We start from the raw sequence: 20274 nt of genomic DNA, 5'->3' as shown, positions 1-20274 counted from the left end.
TTTTAAAAATTAAATAACTTAATTAAAACTAAACAAACAAACTAAAACTAAAAAGATTTTGTAAACATTCTCAGCTGAGCAGCAATCATATTTTTATAGGCTGTTCGCCTTTTAAACTACGTAAAAACTTCATTTTATGTTCGGTGGTTCTACCTCAAACATTTTGTAAAATTTTGTTTGAAGAAACAGGCATACATATGTACATACATATTTACACATACATGAATAATAACATAAACCGAATCACATGGCACTATAAGAAAACTGAGAACAGCTCCGGCAACAACTAGCAAAACAACAAAATCAAAACAAAAATACAAACTTTACCGGCAAATTGCACGTGACGGAGAGGAACGAGCAGCATCGTTAAGTGCCGAATAGGTTGAACGAAACCGACGAAATTTGGCGCAGAATCCGACGAGTCCTGGCCAGTGGCTATATAAGTAAAGCGCAAGAAAGGCGATACTCATTCGGTTGTCGTCAGTCAGTTGAAAATTGCACAAGTTAGTTGGAAATTCCGAAAATCGCATCAAAAGTGGCACTGGACCATAAGTAAAAATTTTAAAGCAGTGATTTTTGACTATAGACCAATTGGAAAAGCATGTATACTATATAGTATGTGCATAAAACCAGTGTACATGTATACACACATACACACACTCGCAAGCACATACATTGGTTTGCACATTTTTTCCACATCTGTGTTTTTCTGAATAATATACATGTACATATGTCTATCCATTCAGTTGAGCAATAATAGTCTGTTTTTTTGCGCCGTGACTTTTGTAATTGGATTCGGTTATATTTACTTTGAGCACCACGCTTGAAAATTATAGTATATTTAAGTGGGCGCTTTCAAAGGATAATAAAACAGAGCAGTGACAAACAACAAATAACGTGTAGTACGTAACGTATTAACAAGCTAATGCTATTGAAAATAACAAAGAAATACAAACAAAATCAATAAAACCCCTTGAGTTCAAAAAAGTGAGACTGCATGGCCATTTGGAAATTTTGTGCCACAAGAAGCTCTTCATAAATTCAAAGTGTTTCCTTACGGGACTCAATGTCAGCCAATTGATTGACAAATTGTTCGAACACACACACACTCTCCTATTGTGCAGTTGCTTGTGTATATTCTGGTGTTTTTTCTGCACCTTGATCCTTGTGGTCGGTAGCTGCAACATCAGCATCATGGGAACACGGCAGCGTATGCGCCATAAGCCGCTTTGGGCTTTTATATCCTTGACCGTTTTGCTGCTGGTCCTAGATAGGAGCAGTGCGAACACCAATGGCAATACAGAGAACACGGAGTCAACAACCACGGTTGAGCCAGGTGAGTGGTAATTGCAAGTGAGAGCTCAACAAACCAAAGTGTGAAACAATTTTCTGCGCTTTAAGTTCGACCTTCAGTTGAGAGAAAAATCATTTGGCAATTTTCCTCCCCTCAAGCGGATTAAGTGGATTCAGGCGAAGACAAGAGAAATAAAACATAGAGGCGATTGGCAGGCAAATGTATTTCATGGTTTCACGTTTATTTTTTGGAAGGCTTGTTTTGCTTTCACCTTCCCCAGGAGTGTGTTTCTGGGCTGTGACCTAGCAACAGAGGCACTTTATTTAATGACTTTTGTGCTTCAAAGCGATAATCACGCACATAGCCACTCACACTCGTAGACGCACACGCACAGGGACACGCAGAAGAACAGGCACACAACCCAAACAATGCGCAAAAATACATATCTTGAGGCGAATGAAATATGTATTTCACATTGGTACGATTGCAAAAAGTAAATGCGCGTTGGTTCTGGCACAGAGGCAATCAAAACGAGGCCTGATGGGCAGGCAACCTTAATCCCAATCAACGTCAACAAAACTGTAAACATAAGGAGAGACGGTGGCACAAACGATTGAATCAGAGTAAGGGCGGCATTCAGAGTTAATGAAGTATGCCAGGCTGAGGAATAGGAGGGCAAACGAGCGAATTCGCCAATAGAAATTAATACCTAAAGGAGGCTTTAGAGAGTGCGGGGAAGACAATCAATATAGGTTATGGAAGCCAGGTCTTTTGCTCACGAAAACAAATGCAGAAATTTAATTAATTTTTTCATATAAAACTCGCATTTCCACCATGATTACTGAACAGCTTAGCAGCGATTACATACACTCTGAAAATATACCCAAAAAACGCCCTTTTAAATTAAACAAACCCAATAATTTATAATAATTTAATTTTAAAAACATAAAACTATGGATATTCCGACTTTATTGTTAACCAATTAGTTTGAATTAAGCTATGAGCTCCTTTATTTAAGTTATGAAATATGTACATATATTCGTTTATGTTTATCTCTAGATCTACATAAGTTATTGTGTACATTTTTATTTTATAGTTTATTATACTATGTACAACTATAGCCTAAAAGTACTCCCATGACGGTTGAAAATTATAAATAAATGTTTCTTAATCCAACGGAAGCGCATGCCGACAAACTAGAAAATCACTTCAAATTTGCGCAACAATTTAGAGTAAAGGAGTTTGGGGGCGATTTACTTAAATGTTTTCTCTGAGTGTACCACCTTGACTGCTAAAATGGATAATTTGATGATATCATCGGCATCCATATCAATGCTGATACAAAATTCAAAAATTGCGACGTAGTTCAAATATATTACGTGTTAGTAAATTTTTTCGGGAACGACTGAAGTGAAAATTGCGCAGCTAAATGCGAATGATTTTTCCTTTACTGAAAACAGAACATTGCCTTCGTCATCTTCATCAGTATTGCATGCATTTGAACACATTTCCCATAAATTTTATCTAAGCCAGGATGGTGATGATGATGTTGTGTGCTGTGTGCTCTGTGTGTGTTTAAAAGGATATGTGGCCGACTGTCTAAAAACAAATGCCATGCCATGGGAATGCGACTGGGACTGGGACTTGCATTGTTTATGCAAACTAAGTAAAGCAGTTACAGCTAAGAAAATATGATATACAGAGTTGCACTTAAGACATTCAAGACATACTAGTGCATACATACATATATTTGCACTTTTTCTAAGTACGCTGAATAGACAATGCAAATATATACATATATGCTTCTAATTGTATGTATCGTACGAACATACTATGTACATATGTAGATAGTTTTTTTTTTGTACCCTTCAAGTAAAGTAAAAAAAACAAAAGGTTGACTTAATAAATCAATATTCCCATATTCCTTCTGTATTTCGTGCATTTTACGGAAAACATCAATATGTTAATATATTTTCGATTGTTTAGTAAGACTTGTCCCGAAGTGCTACTCGGTGTTTTGTTGGCCATAAGAAATAGATGAATAGGAATACTATAGAAATTCTTAAAGTATATCCAACCATAACCTAAACAATAAAGTTAAAATAAAGTTAACTAAGTTGTAAGTTAACGTCTATAGTATTCGTCGACTTTTTAGTATAAGCCGTAAATCATAAATCTATTGTTAATAGTCTACATGATTGAATTAAGAATTGAATAACCCGATTGTATTGGAATACCTCTATTACTATAGTAAGATATTGTAGGAAACCCTAATTGATGATTGGAGATTGATCCAACCGTGTTCCGTGTTTACTCCACAAAAATTCAATTTTTGACTTTTAAAAATAGACATGATTTTTAGTTTCCTTTAGTTCCCTTAAAGCTTAATTCGTTTTGACTTTCTCTACATTCAAAATGTTTTATTTAAAAAGGGTTCTATTCTGTATCCTAGCGCCCTCTAGTTTCATATACATATGTAACAGGAAAAAGTTGGTTATACGGTCTTTACCTGTGTATATGAATATCATTAGTTAGCTGGTTAGCTTTACCATTAAGTATTGTGATATTCCAATCTTAAGTAGAGAAGCATCTGATGCTACATATTACAAAAAGTTTGCCACTATTTAATGAACAAACCGTGTTCTCTCGGAACTTCAATGTACTTTTTACCAACGAACATAAAATGATGCATTGTCTCCGTGCCCAGTTCAAGAGATTTAAATGTAATCGGATGAGAATCAAATGCGCGTTTCTCCTTAATGCACTTCGCTTGTCGCAGCTAATTAACAATTATGTTGCAATTAGGCTGCATTGCAGTGACCTTTGACCCAATTTGTAACCTTCGTTTTCCTTGCATATCTTGTCAGTAAATCTCAACTATTTCAACCATGCCGCGCATCTCTCGTCTTTTTGGCCATGTACACGTACATACATCAGTTTTAAAGCAGCAACAAAGCATAGAGCCTAGAGCGCTACGCGCTCTACTTTCCACTAAAGTGGAGAAACCAAGGAGACGAAGAAGATACTGTGTACATGCCTGCGTGTTTCTGCCCAACCCTCTAGCCACCGGAACGCACTTTATTTTATCTTTATAGAAATGGCTTATACAATAAAAGCCGTGTCAAATAATTAGCCACCAAATAATTCAATCATTCACTCAAATGTAGCGTGCCTTTCACCCTCGCAGATTATAATTAACTTAAATATAGGAATCGATTTTAGGTATTTACTAAAACGTTAATAAAAAACCGTATAGCTATGTCAGTTTTCCGGTACTGCAATAGAACTCATTCGTGGATTGTTGTAAACCCCACAAGTTCGTTAAAAAAAAATGTAAAGCGTGCAGAAATGTTAATTAAAAAATGTTTGATAAAACAAATCGGTCTACACTAAAATCTAAAATAGTAGGCTTCAGTCTTTCCATTGATAAGAAAGACTAGGTTCCTCCGGAGGACCGCCATTGGTACCCCCTCACAAGTTGTTCGTTAGTGTTGCCGGATATTGTTGATCAGTTTGGAGAGTGATTTACTGCTTTGCTTTCCACAAAAAATATGACCTTTCAACCCATTTCTACAAAATTATATAAGGAATAGATTCACTGCTTAGTTCAGAAAATATAAGAATATATCAGTACAATACATACTTGTACATACGCAAGGGCGTAGGCAGTGGGGCTGAGTTGGATTTGTTGCTAAAAACTGCCTGCGCTCTTGAGTATTTGGCATAAAGTTTATATCTATAATACTTTCTGCAAATACAATTAAATGGGACAGGTTCTGTTTGTAATTTTTAAACATTTTTAGTACATATTTGAATAATAGTAATATATACATATATACATAGTACATATATTAAGTTGTTAACTGATTGAAGCGATGCAAGTAGCTATGGGAATATGTGGGGCTCTTAATGCTGAATGCGCTTGAATATTGTGTGTTTACGATTTCATAAAATGTCATGCAATAATGCAATAATTCTGTGCTCTGCCTTTCCACAGACGCCTCGCCCGGTTGCCGTGCGCCCGATATGCGGTTTACTATTGTGAAGCCGGAAACGACCACGGAACAGCCCTATGCCAAATTCGAGACCACACAAGTCTATTTGCCGGAGGATTTTACGACAGCAGACGTAGAATTTGTGGACAAGCTGCATGTCGACACAGTTGGTCGGCACGCTAGCGAGAATCATGCGGCCATAGTCAATCCCTACCAGATTAACTTGGACGATGAGAGAGACAATCATGAGTTGCATGCGGGCGATGCGGCAGGCCTAACCGAAGAAGACGATGTCGAAGAGGGCATTGCCGAGGAAGGTACCTACAAACGCATGAACAGCAACCGAAAACAGGGCAAGAAGCGTCGTTCCGGCTCTGGGAGGCGACGTCGCATTGAGAATGACAATGGGCAGACAGGACGTGGACGCGGCAGTCGCTATAAGCGGCATGCCATCCTACACGATGCGGAGGCCTCGCCGGAAACGGACCGTTGGGCCGGCAGCAAGCTGGCCGCTGAGGGCGATGTGTATTACGTGCACATTGCAGACATCCTTAAATCGCGAGAGGCCAACCCAGAATTGCGGATGAAGCTGCACAAGATGAAAAGCCAGGCACGACGCAGCAAGTGCCCGAAAGAGGGAGGCGCCGAGATGTGTAACAAGGTGAAAAAGCCGAAGAAGAAATATAGTAACATGGCTGACAAGCAGCAGGATAAAAAGATTAAGTCAACTAATGGCCAATGGCAACAGCAGACCAAGAAGCAGGAGGCGAAGGAGAAGGAGCAGGAGGAGGAGGAGGAGGAAGAACAGTCGCAGCATTATCGCCGACGCGGTGACAGTCACGATGCTGAGCTCGACCAACGTGACATCAATCCGCGTTGGCGTAGCCGCCGCAGTGTTGACATTGGCAATGATGAGGCAGCCAATAGTAATAATAGCGATGGCAACATTAAGGAGCCGATGCCGCTTGATCAACTGCAAATGGAGTCAACACTGACCGGCGAGGAGTACGTCAATCAGTCGAGCAGTGCAGCAGTGGCCCTGCAACGTGTCAAGCGCAAGTCGGGCAAGACCACGGGTGCACTGAGCCGTCCCAAGGGTGGTGGAGACTCAAGCTCTAAAACCACCAGTCGCAAGGATAAGGGTAAGTTAAGCGCTAACAGAGTGGCCAGACACTGGCAATGCTACAGTGCCACCTATAAGTTTGCCGCCGCTGTCTCGTTGTCTGTCTGTCCGTCTGTACTGTGCTGCCCAATGGGGCCAACATATACTATAAATACATACATACATGCATATCTGTATGTAGTATATGTAGTATACATACATAAGAATTGTTTGAATCAGAAGGACATAAGCTAATCGCGCTAACAGCCCCCATAGCTCACAACAGATCACCAGACCATAGTCCATAGCTCAGAGCTCACGGCTCACAGCCCGCTGAGCTCAGCTCCACTCATCCACATTCATTCACATTAACATCTGCACCTTGACTTGCTCTCGTGACTGGCTATTTCCCCCTCCATTATGTGCATCTATATCTGTGTCTGTATCTGTATCACCTAACTCCCATCCACCCATCCACCCATCCATCCAAGCATGCCATTATCTGTGTGGTGCCTGGTCTTTTGTTTCAGCGTAGTGCTTTATGTTTGGCCTTTGTGAGGCTACTTTCGTCGTTTCTTTTTATAATCCTGCGTCCTTTTTGTTAGAGCGCTTTTTGCATGCAACTTTACAGCAACTTGAATTCACTGCTCCTTTCTGTTCCCTTGCTGCTTACTTGGGATTCTTTGATATTGCGCTGAAACGTCTTTCTTCTTCATGCCTGAAACCTTCAATGGTACTTTTCCCCCCACTAGAATACACCCTAGTGGGCGCGGCTACTTGTGTAACATCTTGCATTTCATCTTCCGCGTGTTCGCCTTTTTGTAGATAATTCAAGCCTTGAAGGTGCCGAAGAATGCATGCTTTATATCACTAGCCTACAATTATCAAGATTCAAGATATAGAATTAAGTGAAGTTCCATATGGCACTCAGTTCTTATTTGCTGATATCTAGTTTAAATCCTCAACATCCTTGTCCACAACTATCACTTTATTTAAAATCTTAAATGAGAATCGAAAAAAACTATTTATTTGTTAATTCTTGTAATAAATATAGTTTTAAAAACTGACCAATGGAAAATATATAAGTATATGCCAGCTGGTAGGCAACCCAGTTAAACCAATGGAGGGATTTACTTATTAATATTCTAAGAACAAACATAAGAACTGTATTCTGGCACTGGGCTTAGATGGGAGTTGTGATTGGCCAGATGGTTCTGGTACTCTCTCCAGAACCTCATGAAGTAGAAGTGAAAGGAAACTTATTGTTTATAGGGGTCACTAAATATTTCAAACCAACGTTAAAATTATTTTAGAGAGTTCCTAAACTTGTTTTTAAGATTTGTTTAAATGCGCGTTAAAAATATACTAACTGGCTAACTGGAAGGCAATTTTTTTGTATCGTGAGAACACTCGACATAAATAATTGGATCACTCAGCTTGTTATGCGGAAAGAAAAACTACTAGTTAACAGAAAAATAAAAAACAAAACTCGATAGCTTAAGGAATAGTTCTTTGTGATTTTATATTTAGGATACTTACTACTTGTAAGGGTATTATAGCTGAAGTTACATCTACTTAAGCGAACTTTTGTTGTCTTAGGTTACAACAAGCAGCCTCATCATAATCTTCTCGGTGTCTATAAGTTTTATTGCATATCCAACACTCTTTAGTTTCCATTGAAGTTTGTGCCCGTTTTTGCACGTTTCTATGGCTTAATGTGTGGCAAAGTACATTTTTTCTTGTTGTTGCTGTTGTTGCTCCTTCGGAACGGAAGTGCCTGCCTTTCACACTTTGTAAAGTTTAAGTGTAAAAGAGAGAGGGAGTGAGGAGAGGGGGGGGGGCAATGAGCTCCTCTCGAGTCAAGTGTCTGCCTCTTGGCTGGTGCATGAAGCAAGAAATCAAATGCCTGCCTAGATTTCTTATTTTTCTTGCCTTTCCTTGAGCTCGGCTTTAAATTTCTCATTATGCACTTACACGTGTATCTACGCTTGTATTGCCTTTAATTTGAAGTAGTGTTTTAGATATTTGCATGCCTTAGTTTTAGCCTCCCTGTACATCCTTCACCTGCTTGGCAAGCCCTTCTCCTTTTAACTGTGGCATCTAACGCATTAAACATTGCCCATTTCATAACGCCCTCCTCATCTTCTACTCTCGTACCTTGTTTAGGCATTTACGATGAGGAGGCTGGCTACTCACCCGTGCACCCGGATGATACCGATTCGGATGAAGAGGAGGACGAGGACGAGGAGGTGGATATACTGCAGCAATTCACCGAAGTATCTGAAATACGTTTCCCGGGCGAAATTGGTCCGATGGGGGATCGCCGATTGTGCAAAATACGGTGTGTGAAGGGGAAATGGGTTGGACCGCTCTGCGCTACCAACGAGGAGGGTAAGTGAGCTGCGGCACACACACACGTACACTTCCACTTCCACAGAGCCCCAATGAGAAATACTACATGATGTTTTATTAATCATTAGCAATACAAGTACATGCATATATACACTTACAGTCGTACTTTTGTATAGCTCTAAGTCAATAATTGAACTCGTGACTTTGTCAAACAATAAGTAATATTGAAATATTAAATACATACTCTTATATACTTATACATTCACACATACTATGCTTAGTGACAATAATATATACATTCAATAAACTGAATAAAACAACATTCAAACACTCAAAATAAATGCACATTCACGTACTCTCACACCGACACAAGTAGGAACGGTTGGTATGGTATATTTTGGATGGTAACTCATTAATCTCTTGCTACCTTTATAGATGATAATGGGAACGTGAAGTTTCAGCCATTGTACAAGAGCTGTCATGTTAATCGTATACCACCACATCTCTTACTCAGCTATCGAAACATCTCAGTGGTAAGTGCCATGTGGCTGCTGCGCCTCGACTTGACGGTTTTCTGCACACACACCCCTATACACACCCACATGAAATTCAAATCCAGCACACGAGTGAATGCACAGCAATGTCGGAACACAGATGTATCTATAAACAGGTTTCCGCTATTTGGTAGTTAACCCACTGAGTCCAGTGTTTATTAATTATTATTCAAATATCTAAAGCTATCGGGAGCTGCGATTTAATTTCTTTCCAGCTGTGCTTTGGTCCCCATAATAGACAAAAAAGATTTCATTAAGTTATATTTTGTGAGTTACATATTTCAACAACAAAAAAGTCATTCTTAAATGAGTATTAATTCTATTATTTCCGAATCCGGCAAGTAATATACAAAGATTACTTATGCAAATACAGAAATGTTTATTTCATAAATACCATATTTGATTTCATTTTTTAATTTGCAGTGTGACCAGACGGTGTCGGAAACTGAGCAAGTAGTGATTGTCTTTTAGAAAATGTTTGCAAAGGCTTTTTAGGGATAAATACGTATATCACAGTAGGTGGGTAGGTACAGAAAAATCAGGAAATATTACTTTAAAAATCGCTCAAATCGTTCAACAACTCAATGGCTTCCTTAACTTAAAAACACTCGATCCATTAGCCAAAACAAATCCTTAACTTCCTTATAAATTGTTTATAAAAATTAACAGACTAAATGTATTTGTTTGGATAAATACATTTTAATTTAAATAGATGAAATGTGAGTAAGCCAGAAATACTTATACTACGATTATAACTTGCAAGCTTAAGGGCCTGGGAGACTGAGCCATAACCAACCCATTCCCGTATTATTTTATTGTCACAGCTTAGCTCAAAACTGGACCCGACAATCTTTCATTTTTTGAATCACATCGCAATCGCAATAGAAATAAAATCAGCAAACAATTTGTTCGAACTCATTCATGATAGCTCCTATGTACTATATAGTGTTTGTCATCAATTCCGCTAAGAATCGTTTGAGCCCGTTAACTGGCTGCTGGCAAGGCAAAGATGAAAATATCACTCAGTATTTGGTACTCTTTGATTCTCTCTTACAGACACCGATACCACCAAATCGCGGCTGGCGTAAAACGCGCACTTCCAAATCAACACTTCTCTCAAATACAGAAATTGTGAGTGGCCGACGTTGTTGTTGTTCTTCTTCTAGTAACTTGAGGTGCATGTGCAGTAGTAGTGGCCAGGGCCAGGGGGCCTCAAGACACCAACACAACCACACACACACACACACTCACACAGAGATAAACAAACAAGCACAGTAACATGCGAGTAGCGCCCAAGTAGTGGGCTGTATGGCTTTCAAAATCAAATTAATTGCAAACAACAACATGCACGGCTTACCATCGCCTCGGCAGTGCCAACTGCTGCTCTGACACACACACACATACACACACACACACATATGTACATACACATACAGCTAAACATCCTGTCTGAACTGCACGCCAGCACGTCCAGCGTAAACCATGAGCGCGTCTAAAGCGTTGACAGCTTGCAAATAAGTCTTTAATTTCTCCTACTCTTATCTCTTCTTTGTTTTTTTTTCAACGTCTCGCACACACATCCAACCAATGAACCAATCATCCAATCACACACCCATACACTCACCCACACATACACATTGCGCTTGCCTGCCAATCGCTCGTCTTGCCTTGACTTGCTTCCCAATCCACCCAACCTCTCTCACACTTCGCCGTCAAACAATTGTCGCTGCCGTTACAGAATGTTGGCTGGGATCTGCCACATGGACACTCGCTGCAGGCGCGCTGCCAGGAATTGGGCATCTATAAGCTGCTTGGAGAATCGCGTGTTCTATGCTCCAACGGCCTTTGGGCACCCCGAATGCCTTCCTGCGTGCCCACCACAGTCTTGACCAACTACTCGGAGGATAGTGCGCCGTCCATACGCATAAAAGTCTTCAATGGCTCGCACTCCTTCGAGCCATCCGGGGTTATAGCCGTGCCACCACACACCACCTTACTGATGGATTGCATGTACCCACGAGTTAGGGGCACGCCCGAGTGGAGCTGGACCAGCTGGTACATGCAGTACACCACAGGTGCGTGACACGCAATCAGCAGCAGCATTGCGAGATATTTCGGCAATCTAAACAGGCGTAGCTTAAAAGTGGGTGGCACAATTATCGAAGCTCAGCCACATTTCAAAATCTAATAGGTACACACTGGATCGCTTTCGGGTCTTGTCGTGCTGCACTATTTAGAGATATGTCTACACTTATTCGCCGTTATTCATCATTAATTATATTAATTTTGATAGTGCAGGAATATGTTTTTATAAATATTTATACAATTACTATATTTATAGCCTAAGGATTTACTTTTCAAAAATGAGGTAGAATTGAAAGAGAAAAACTTAAATAAAAAGAAAATGTAAAATAGGAACCACGTCATAGCTTTTGAAACTCGATTTAAGAACTTCAATACTTCATCAGTAAAGATAATTTTTTGTATATTTTTCAAATAGTGTGCTTCTCAGTTTTGAGAGTTAATTTCGATCGATTACTAGCAAAATAGATTGCCAAAATATCCCCTCGCACTTTGTTGTTTACTGTGTAGAATATTTAACATTTATAGTCTTGCTTCCAGGCTGGTCACCAATAGCTGAAGAGAAAGCCGTACGATATCGCTTGAGTATCAAAAATATTGAAAATAATGATTCTGGCACCTTTACCTGCACCTCACCCCGCGGTCTTACTAACAGCATCACCGTTGTTGTGGCCACTTCGATATGTCCGCAGCTCCCAGAGCCGCTGGCTCCGCTCAAGCTGCGTCTCGAGGGCAATAAGCTGGGCCAAAGAGCGCACTACGACTGTCCCGAGGGTTTTCGGCTGGATGGCTCCTTTAATGCCACCTGCCTAGCCTCTGGCAATTGGTCATCGCCTACTCCAACATGTAACTCTATTCAATGTCCGCGCCTGGTGCTCGAGGACGAGCATCTCAGTCTAATTGAGCTCAATACCTCGGCATGGGGAAGAGCTGTGTTCAAATGCCAGTGGGGCTTTAAGCTGACGGGACCAGCGGTGCTGGATTGTGAGCCGACGGGCGTTTGGAGTGGCCCCGTACCACGTTGCAAAGGTAAGTAACTAAAAGAGTTCACATCTATTCAGTAATAACAACCACTTAGTCACTTAAAAACTATACAATTATACCACCATTAGGAGCACGTTATTTTCGTTGAATAAATTAAATAGTCGCAGTGTAGAAATACACTTTTTTAATCAATTAAATCAAGTTTTTTAACACAAAGAAACTACTAAAATTTCTTAACATTTTTTTTTAGGATCCTATTTTTTGAGATTCTAAAATCCAAAAAGATATTGATATCTGTAAAATAATTTTCTTATTTTTATATCAATTAAATGCTTAAGCTGTTTTCAGATCTGCTTAAAATACAGTTTGTAACTCAATTTGGACTGCTTTTGTGCATATATGTACATATGAACTATTTTTTGGATCCACCTTGACATAGTTACTTTATATGGCCGGACACTCATGGTCGGCAAATTTTTGCCGGCGAGGGGAGTGTCCTCTTAAGAGGATACTTAAATACTTTATACACCGATCGAATGTTTTAGAAAAAATGTTCGCCGAAGAGAGTGTCCGTATAAAAGAGGTGTCCATTAAGGGAGTTTTCACTGTATATACATATGCAGCCCATATGCAGATTTCTGAATGTAGCCAATGACAGTGATACAATTATTGAGACTTTTGTAAAGAAGAAACATACATAGATTTATGCCACATTAAAAATAAGCGCCGATCGATAGATGTAAAGAAAGTAAAGATGTCTCCTTTATATTTTGACCTCATGGGATTGTGTGTTTTATTTTTAAAGCGTATTCCTGCGCTAGTTGAGAATGTACTTGTATTAATTGTTCGATTGTTTTATGTATCCTTTGCGTTCCAGTTATTCAATGCGTCATGCCTGTTCCACCTCTAAACGGCCGCATTGGGGGTACAAGTTTGAGTCAACGACGCCTCACGGTTGGTGCTTTGGTCACGTTCAGTTGCAATGAGGGGCACACCCTAGTAGGGGAGTCTAGTATCATTTGCACGGAGAATGGATTCTGGTCGCATTCGCCGCCATTTTGTAAGTAAAATTTCAAACAAACAATTAAGCAACCACAAATAGATTGCAGACAAAGATATGCCCATGCACAATCGCAGATGCGATTCCCTAACATTTAAGCTACTTTGCTAAGTGGGTCAATCTCAATCAAATAAATTAATGAAACCCGTGTTGTATTTCTGTTGTAACGATCAACGATCATTATAATTTTCATCCGAAACATCGACATCGTCATTCCATCTGCCCATGTGCATGCCTCTATCCATGTTCATTGCTTACGACGTTCATAGGCAAATCGCAGTGTCCGTATCCTGGCGACCCGCCCAATGGGTTAATCGCGCCTCTGAAATTCAATTACGATGCCGGCGATTATTTGAGCGTACAGTGCAGGCCAGGTTTTGTGCAGACGAACGAACATAATAGTGGTCCTCCAGAGCGGCCGAAATGCCAGCCCGATGGAAAATGGTCCGGTCCCCTCCCTAAATGTCGCAACTACGAGGAAGTGTAGCTTCAGCTTCAGCTTCGCGCCGACAACAGCTTTGTTGATGAAGAAAAGGCCTAGAAGGTAGTCACAGGTATTGGCACGCTTGAACTACTCGTATATTTCAATTCGAGTAGGCCAACCAAATTCTGTTATATATAGAACTATATACACTACATATACTATATACACGAAAATCCTACTAATTCTATTATATACATTTGATTGCAACTTTGGGCTACCAAATTCCAAATTAATAAAATGTGGAGTGATATTTAGATAAAATATAGTAAGTGCGAATAAAAAGGTCAAAATAAATCAACTTATTATCAATAAGAATTACACAATTATTATAATTTTATTCAACACAATATGTAAGTACTTAGTTGTATTATGTATTTATAAAAACTAAAACTATTATTACACTTCAATTATCATTATTTGATGCGGGTGTATCGATGTGTAAATGAAGCTGCGAGCATTCAAAGACAGTAACAACGACTAATAACAATACACTGAAAGCGCAATATGCATAGTGATTAAGAAAGAGAAGTATTTGCGTTAATTAATTACTTTATAGTTGTACAGAATTAATATTGGACTTCAGCTAAACAGCAGCACTATCGCCATTTTGTCAATTTTTTTAAATGTCTCTCACTTTTCAATTGTATATCGGAAAATCTTAAGGCCTTGTCATAAGAAAACTGCGCTAAACACTAGACTAGAAATGTTGATTCATTTAAAATGGCAACAAATGCTGTTATCTGCTAGACTTGCAATTTTGTCTTTATTTTTATACCCTGTACCCAAAGGGTACAAGGGTATATTAGTTTTGTGCGAGTGCACATGGAACACACAGAAGGAGGCTTGGTAGACCCCACAAAGTATATATATTCTTGATCAGCATGACAAGCCGAGTCGATATAGCCATGTCCGTCTGTCCGTCTGTCCGTCTGACCGTCTGTCCGTCTGTCTGTCCGTCTGTCTGTCCGTCTGTCTGTCTGTATGAACGCAAGGATCTCCGAAAGTATAAGAGCTAGAATAACCAAACTTGGTATACAGATTCTCCTGAGACCGAGAAAGGACAAGTTTGTTCATTTTTTCTGATCCAACCCCCCACTCCCCCCCTATTACCAATTTTCTATAACTCCCATAATTCTTGGAATTTTAAACTTAAATTTGGTAGTCACATTAGGTTAGTAATTATATATCCGTATACCAAGTTTCATTATGATAGAATGATCAAAAAGAAAGTTATAGCCATATAACCAGGCCCAATGCACACATACATACATATTTACAAGTACACAAACACGCATAAGGCACGATTCTGATGTAAATGTAAATGTATGTATGCATGCATGGAATATTTTATATTTAATTAGTTAATATTTAGTTAATTAATTAAATTAATTTAGTTAATTAATTAAATTAAATTAATTAATTAATTAAATTACTTTTTTGTGGGGTGGTACAGGGTATTTAAGAGTTGAGCCTGCTCGACTTTAGCATTCCTTTCTTGTTAGTTTTCATTCCAATTTCACAAGGCCAGTAGGAACAGGGACGCTATGAGAATTCGGCTAGTTGCTTGGTTATAGCTCAAAAAAAAAAAAAAAAAAAACGGCCATGCACGGCTTGATATTGGTAGCTGTTAAATCTATTCTCCTTACTTGTGTAAACCCACAATTTTTAATCTAGTTCTTAGAGCTGTGTCAGAAGTCCAAATATGTTTAAAAAAAAATGCTAATAGTGTTGCTGCTTGCTTCGTGAAAAAGTTTTTTGACCGTAACGGTTAGTAGCAGATTGTTTTTGTTATCTCAATTATAAAGTAAATATATATTTGAAGCAATATATTTATGCAGGAAATCAAATTAATAACCCGATTTTTAAAATGTGGTTTTCAATTGTCTTGACAAACATATAAATATTTAAGGAACAAATGTTAATTCAACATTAATTAACTTAAATCTACCTGTACTTTATTTCGATGCGAATAAATGCAAATTTAGAAGTTATAAAGTAGTTCGAATGGGAGTCGACCACAACTTTGTGTGGAACAGATATGATTACAGCTTTATTAGTCATATTTTGGCTTTTATGCTTGGGGCGAATAAAATGTTGTTTTTCACAAATCTGACGTCAGACCAGGAGTGCCGCTTAACTAAGAAATTTTGTGAGAAAATAAGAACTCCGCTCAAAAGATTGTTGTTTCAAAAAACTTATTCAATTCAAATTTTATAAAATATATCCAAATTTTAATTTAAAGTACCTATTTGCACAAAATGTGAAATTTGATTGGGTTTTAATGGAAAAAATGTAGGTTTCAGTTGGGGGTTTTTAAAAATTTCACATTTTATTGCCACATTAGAGCAAATAGTAGTACTATGTAGTGTTTTGAAAAACTTTTATCATTGAAATGGTGGCATACAATCAAGAAATAACTATGCCCAAATACTTCCACATTTAGTCCCCATAACGCAATTATGTAAGTCGAAAATGTGGGTGTACAATTTTTAAAATGTAATAAAAATAGTTCATTCTTCGGCCTGGCTCTAGCTTAGACAAATTTGCCAATATGGCCCAATCCACTCGTTCTGTGTCCGAGGTGTTATAAGCTCTTAGCCTTCAGTCATTTAAATCTTGCGAAGAAGGAATGTTAGCGAATGTTAGGAGAATAACATCATCACACTTACTATAATGTTAACCGTACCGTACCCAAAAATGTTTCACATCAAAACAAAAACTCTTATTCAATACAGGTATTTCATTAGAAAGTTAAAGTTGAATGTATATACATACTCGTATATATGTAAGCATATTGTTTAAAAGAAGAACTAACCAAAAGTCCATGTTTGCGTGTGTATGTATCTTTGTATAAGGGAGTTTCACAAAAAAGAGCGCACAATATTAAATTCAAAATGAATGTACTTGTATTTATAAATGAAAGCGCTGTCATTAAGGTTAAGTAAAGGTATAGAAGAGTTAAACACATGATATAAGAAAGAAGATCAAAAATATAATCGCAATACTATGTTAAGTCTAACACCACAAAAAAATCGAAAAGAAGCTCAAAGTATGCAAGAAAAGCGACTGTTCCCACAAGATAAAACGGAAATAAACAATGATTTATGTATGTATTGTATTAAGCAATATTGCAGGCTATATACGTTATGTATGTATGTATATATGTATGTATGTAGGTAGTGCAAAGCAAAGTTAAGGTAATGGACATAGGTGTTGAGTGATTTATTTTAATTATTGAAGCTATATATCACTAATTACTTACTTAAATATGTATAATACTTCATCGATGCGAGGACTTTTCAAAATGTTGGACTCAAATTAGTATAGTGAACCGAAATCTTATTCTTCAGTCTGAAGTTTTTTTAAATCTATGAATGAAATGTTTCGTTTAAACTTAAACTCTAATGTTATATTTGTAAACGAACTGTAAAAACTCTAAATAAAATACTATATTATATGAATTAATTTAAATTTGCAACTAAAATGTTTTCATGCTTGCTTATCGACTGTATAAAGTTTAACTTGTATTCTGGCGATTAAGTGTTGGTTTGTATACTCTACAAGAGAACATAATTAAAAGGAGCTCACTGGGATTTGGCACTCTTCCCCACGCATTAAAACAGTGTATTAAGGTTTAAATAACTTTATGCTTCTGTCATTTTAAAGATTATTTCCTTAGGAGTGAAATATTGGTAAGATTCATTTCCTGGCATCTATCTTTTCCTGTTATTAAAATGAAGAAATTGTTGTACATCATTGAGAACCCAAAATTGGAGACAAATCTTTAATTAAAGGGCTATTAACGGAATTCTAAATTAAAAACAATTTATTGAACAATAGGGAATAAGCCAGGAAACAGCTTGATTAATAAATGTTCAGATTTATCTAAGTAGAAAAGACAAAAACTCCATCTACTGTGCAACGGAAATTGTAAGTCTATATAGATTATATATTAAGGTTGTTGTTAGTCTGTTCACTAACAGAGGCAAATCGTCTTATTGATAACAACAACATTTTCTGCTTTTTCATACCGGATCTAGCTCAGGAAATTAACTGACACATATGTGAAAATTACGTATGCATGTAAGTACATGGCTTTTAGTTAGCCGTGCCAGGAAGTTAAATAAATGGCGTTAAAAGTGCACAAAATGGCGGGGAATTAATTGCTTAACCGTAACTCTGACTGTGCGAACAAAAGCAATTTTGGATTGTGTGTAAATGTATGCCAAGGAAATATTTCATTTTCCAAAGCTAAATGTGTCACATACAACACACGCACATACATGCATACGTGTACATGTACATACATGTGTATGCATGTGTGGCTACACTAACGCACACAAAGGCAACAATGGCAACCTAAACAAACAGTGCCATCATGTGCAAAAATAAATTCTCGTATTTGCACAGAAATAATGTACACGGTCACAAACATTCTGTATGGCAGTCACAGCTTTAGCCGACTTTTGCAGTTTTAACTCTCGGAACAATTACGTTTGATACACTCGAAAAAAATACCTGAAATCCCACTTACAAAATCCAAGGAAAGAAAGTTTCTGTACCAAAACATTGGCAAATCATACAAAATTATATGCAAAATATTTACAAATGAAGGAAATTGTGAAACTTTTAACGCATTTCCTATACATTTTGAAATAAGGGCTGTAATTTCTTTATTTTCTAAAAACTTAAACATGTATTTTTCTGAGTGTATGTATATACACCCTTATGCACAGTACACCGACACAAGGGCAAAATTAATTTGTTTAGTTTTTTTTTGTTTTGTTCTTTTAGCCTTTGTGCCACTGTTGCCGTTTCCGCTACCGTTGCTCGATTTTAATATGAAACGCCGACGCTCATTTTCCGCACTTTCCACATTTTCACATTTCCACTTCTTCTTATGGATATGGTCACAAGCCACAGCCACAGCCTGCGTCCGCACCCTCCGGCGCTCTTTCGGATCACCTTATATGTATGCGAGTATATGTGAATAGTCGCTGAATAAAGCCTTTGTGTGGTGGTCGTGTGTATGGAGGTTTGGATGTTAGACTCCAAAAAGGTGTCTAAATTGAGATGCCGTGTCGCTACATTAACGGCTGCCCCTGCTCGCCCCCTCTCAATTCAAATGTGCGAACGGGTAATTAAAAACAACTGGTGCCAGTATGCGCATATACTTGTACATGCTCTGTCTCCTCACAAATTGGATTTGCTTGCTCTCGTTTTTTGTTTTTAATCAGCTACTTGTGTAGGTTTGCGTGCTCCATTAAATCTGTACGTTGCGATGTCATCCTTTCCCACGTCTAATTGATGCTGCATTAATATAAAAAATATTCCAAAATGTATTAGACCATTTGATAATTCATTAATAACTAAACAAAATGCCTTCTTTTTAAAGATAGTAGGTTTATTATATATTATTTCTTTTATTAAATGGACGTTTTTTCACTTAATTTTTTATTAATAATTAAATATCTATAGAAATCAGTATTTAATCTGAATCTTCTATAACAAAATTTGAGTGTTAACAAATCAATTAAAGAATGTATCAGATTTTTAATAATCATAAAATGTTCAGTGTATGTACCCATCCTCAGCATTTTTGGGTTATGAAAAGTAAACAAAAACTAAACTAGAACTATGCATATAGTGTGAATAGCAAGCGACAAGCTACGTTGTTTTATGGGTTTCATGACAAATTCAAAGAATGCACACCAAAAGCTATAAATCCGTGCAATTCGTTTGTTCCGAAGTTGTGGCTGCGGACAACAGAAATTAGTTAGTTTGCATTCGTTTCGACATTAAGGCGGCAGGCATTTCAATACAGCGACTCAACCCAATGCAATAGACATTCCATCAGTGTTTTCACATTTTATTGTTGCTTCTTAATATCACAATCTTTTCACATCTATAAACCATTCAATGCTCTCCCCGTATGTATTTTCGACTATCATAAGCTAACTAAATGCAAGAAAGCAAAACATTTTACTTATATATGTACATATAATGAAAAATATTTATATTAAAATATTAATAATACGACAAGTAAAGCATCAACCCATCATCAGACATCTGCTAATAGGAATAATACATTTGGGAGATGAGAAGCTTCAAATTTAAATTCGAACACTGTCAGAAGCTTGTTGCTATGTATATCTGCGGTCATATGGCAATGATGAACATTTGAATGCCTAATTCACCATTAGCCGAGGCATGGCTAACTCACCATACCAGCTGACATTAGTTACCACAGCTACAATTGGGCGCCATTCTACATCTATGCAGTACGTATACGATATTTTTTAAACGGAAGCACCCGCATATGTAAATGCTTTGTCAGCATAATAATATGACCATTAAATATAAATAA

At 37.8% G+C, this 20274-nt stretch overlaps 1 protein-coding gene across 5 annotated transcripts; it reads left to right on the top strand.

Moving 5' to 3' along the window:
• Positions 1-514: 514 nt before the first annotated feature.
• LOC115619979 (locomotion-related protein Hikaru genki) lies at positions 515-14758 on the top strand. 5 transcript variants are annotated; one of them, XM_030513018.1, is made up of 9 exons: positions 517-1336; positions 5292-6431; positions 8558-8782; positions 9179-9276; positions 10354-10428; positions 11036-11372; positions 11908-12408; positions 13241-13423; positions 13693-14758. In XM_030513018.1, the coding sequence occupies exons 1-9, from the start codon at positions 1195-1197 to the stop codon at positions 13908-13910; spliced, it is 2919 nt and encodes a 972-aa protein (XP_030368878.1). In that variant the 5' UTR covers positions 517-1194; the 3' UTR covers positions 13911-14758. The 5 variants fall into 5 exon arrangements, with proteins under 5 accessions (XP_030368877.1, XP_030368878.1, XP_030368880.1 ...); XM_030513019.1 differs by having other exon boundaries at positions 519-1336; positions 11920-12408; XM_030513017.1 differs by having other exon boundaries at positions 515-1336; positions 13241-13824.
• Positions 14759-20274: the final 5516 nt, after the last annotated feature.

This window comes from Scaptodrosophila lebanonensis, unplaced genomic scaffold (assembly GCF_003285725.1).
Source record: "Scaptodrosophila lebanonensis strain 11010-0011.00,11010-0021.00 unplaced genomic scaffold, SlebRS2 tig00000001-arrow-pilon, whole genome shotgun sequence".
NCBI lineage: Eukaryota > Metazoa > Arthropoda > Insecta > Diptera > Drosophilidae > Scaptodrosophila > Scaptodrosophila lebanonensis.
The sequence above is the reverse complement of the archived record's forward strand: the minus strand, read 5'-3'. Positions and strand labels throughout refer to the sequence as shown.

Coding starts and splice junctions, on each gene's coding strand:
- LOC115619979 (XM_030513018.1), top strand. CDS start 1,195: ATGGGAACACGGCAGCGTATGCGCCATAAGCCGCTTTGGGCTTTTATA. Junction 1,337..5,291: donor AACAACCACGGTTGAGCCAG/GTGAGTGGTAAT, acceptor GCCTTTCCACAG/ACGCCTCGCCCGGTTGCCGT. Junction 6,432..8,557: donor CACCAGTCGCAAGGATAAGG/GTAAGTTAAGCG, acceptor TACCTTGTTTAG/GCATTTACGATGAGGAGGCT.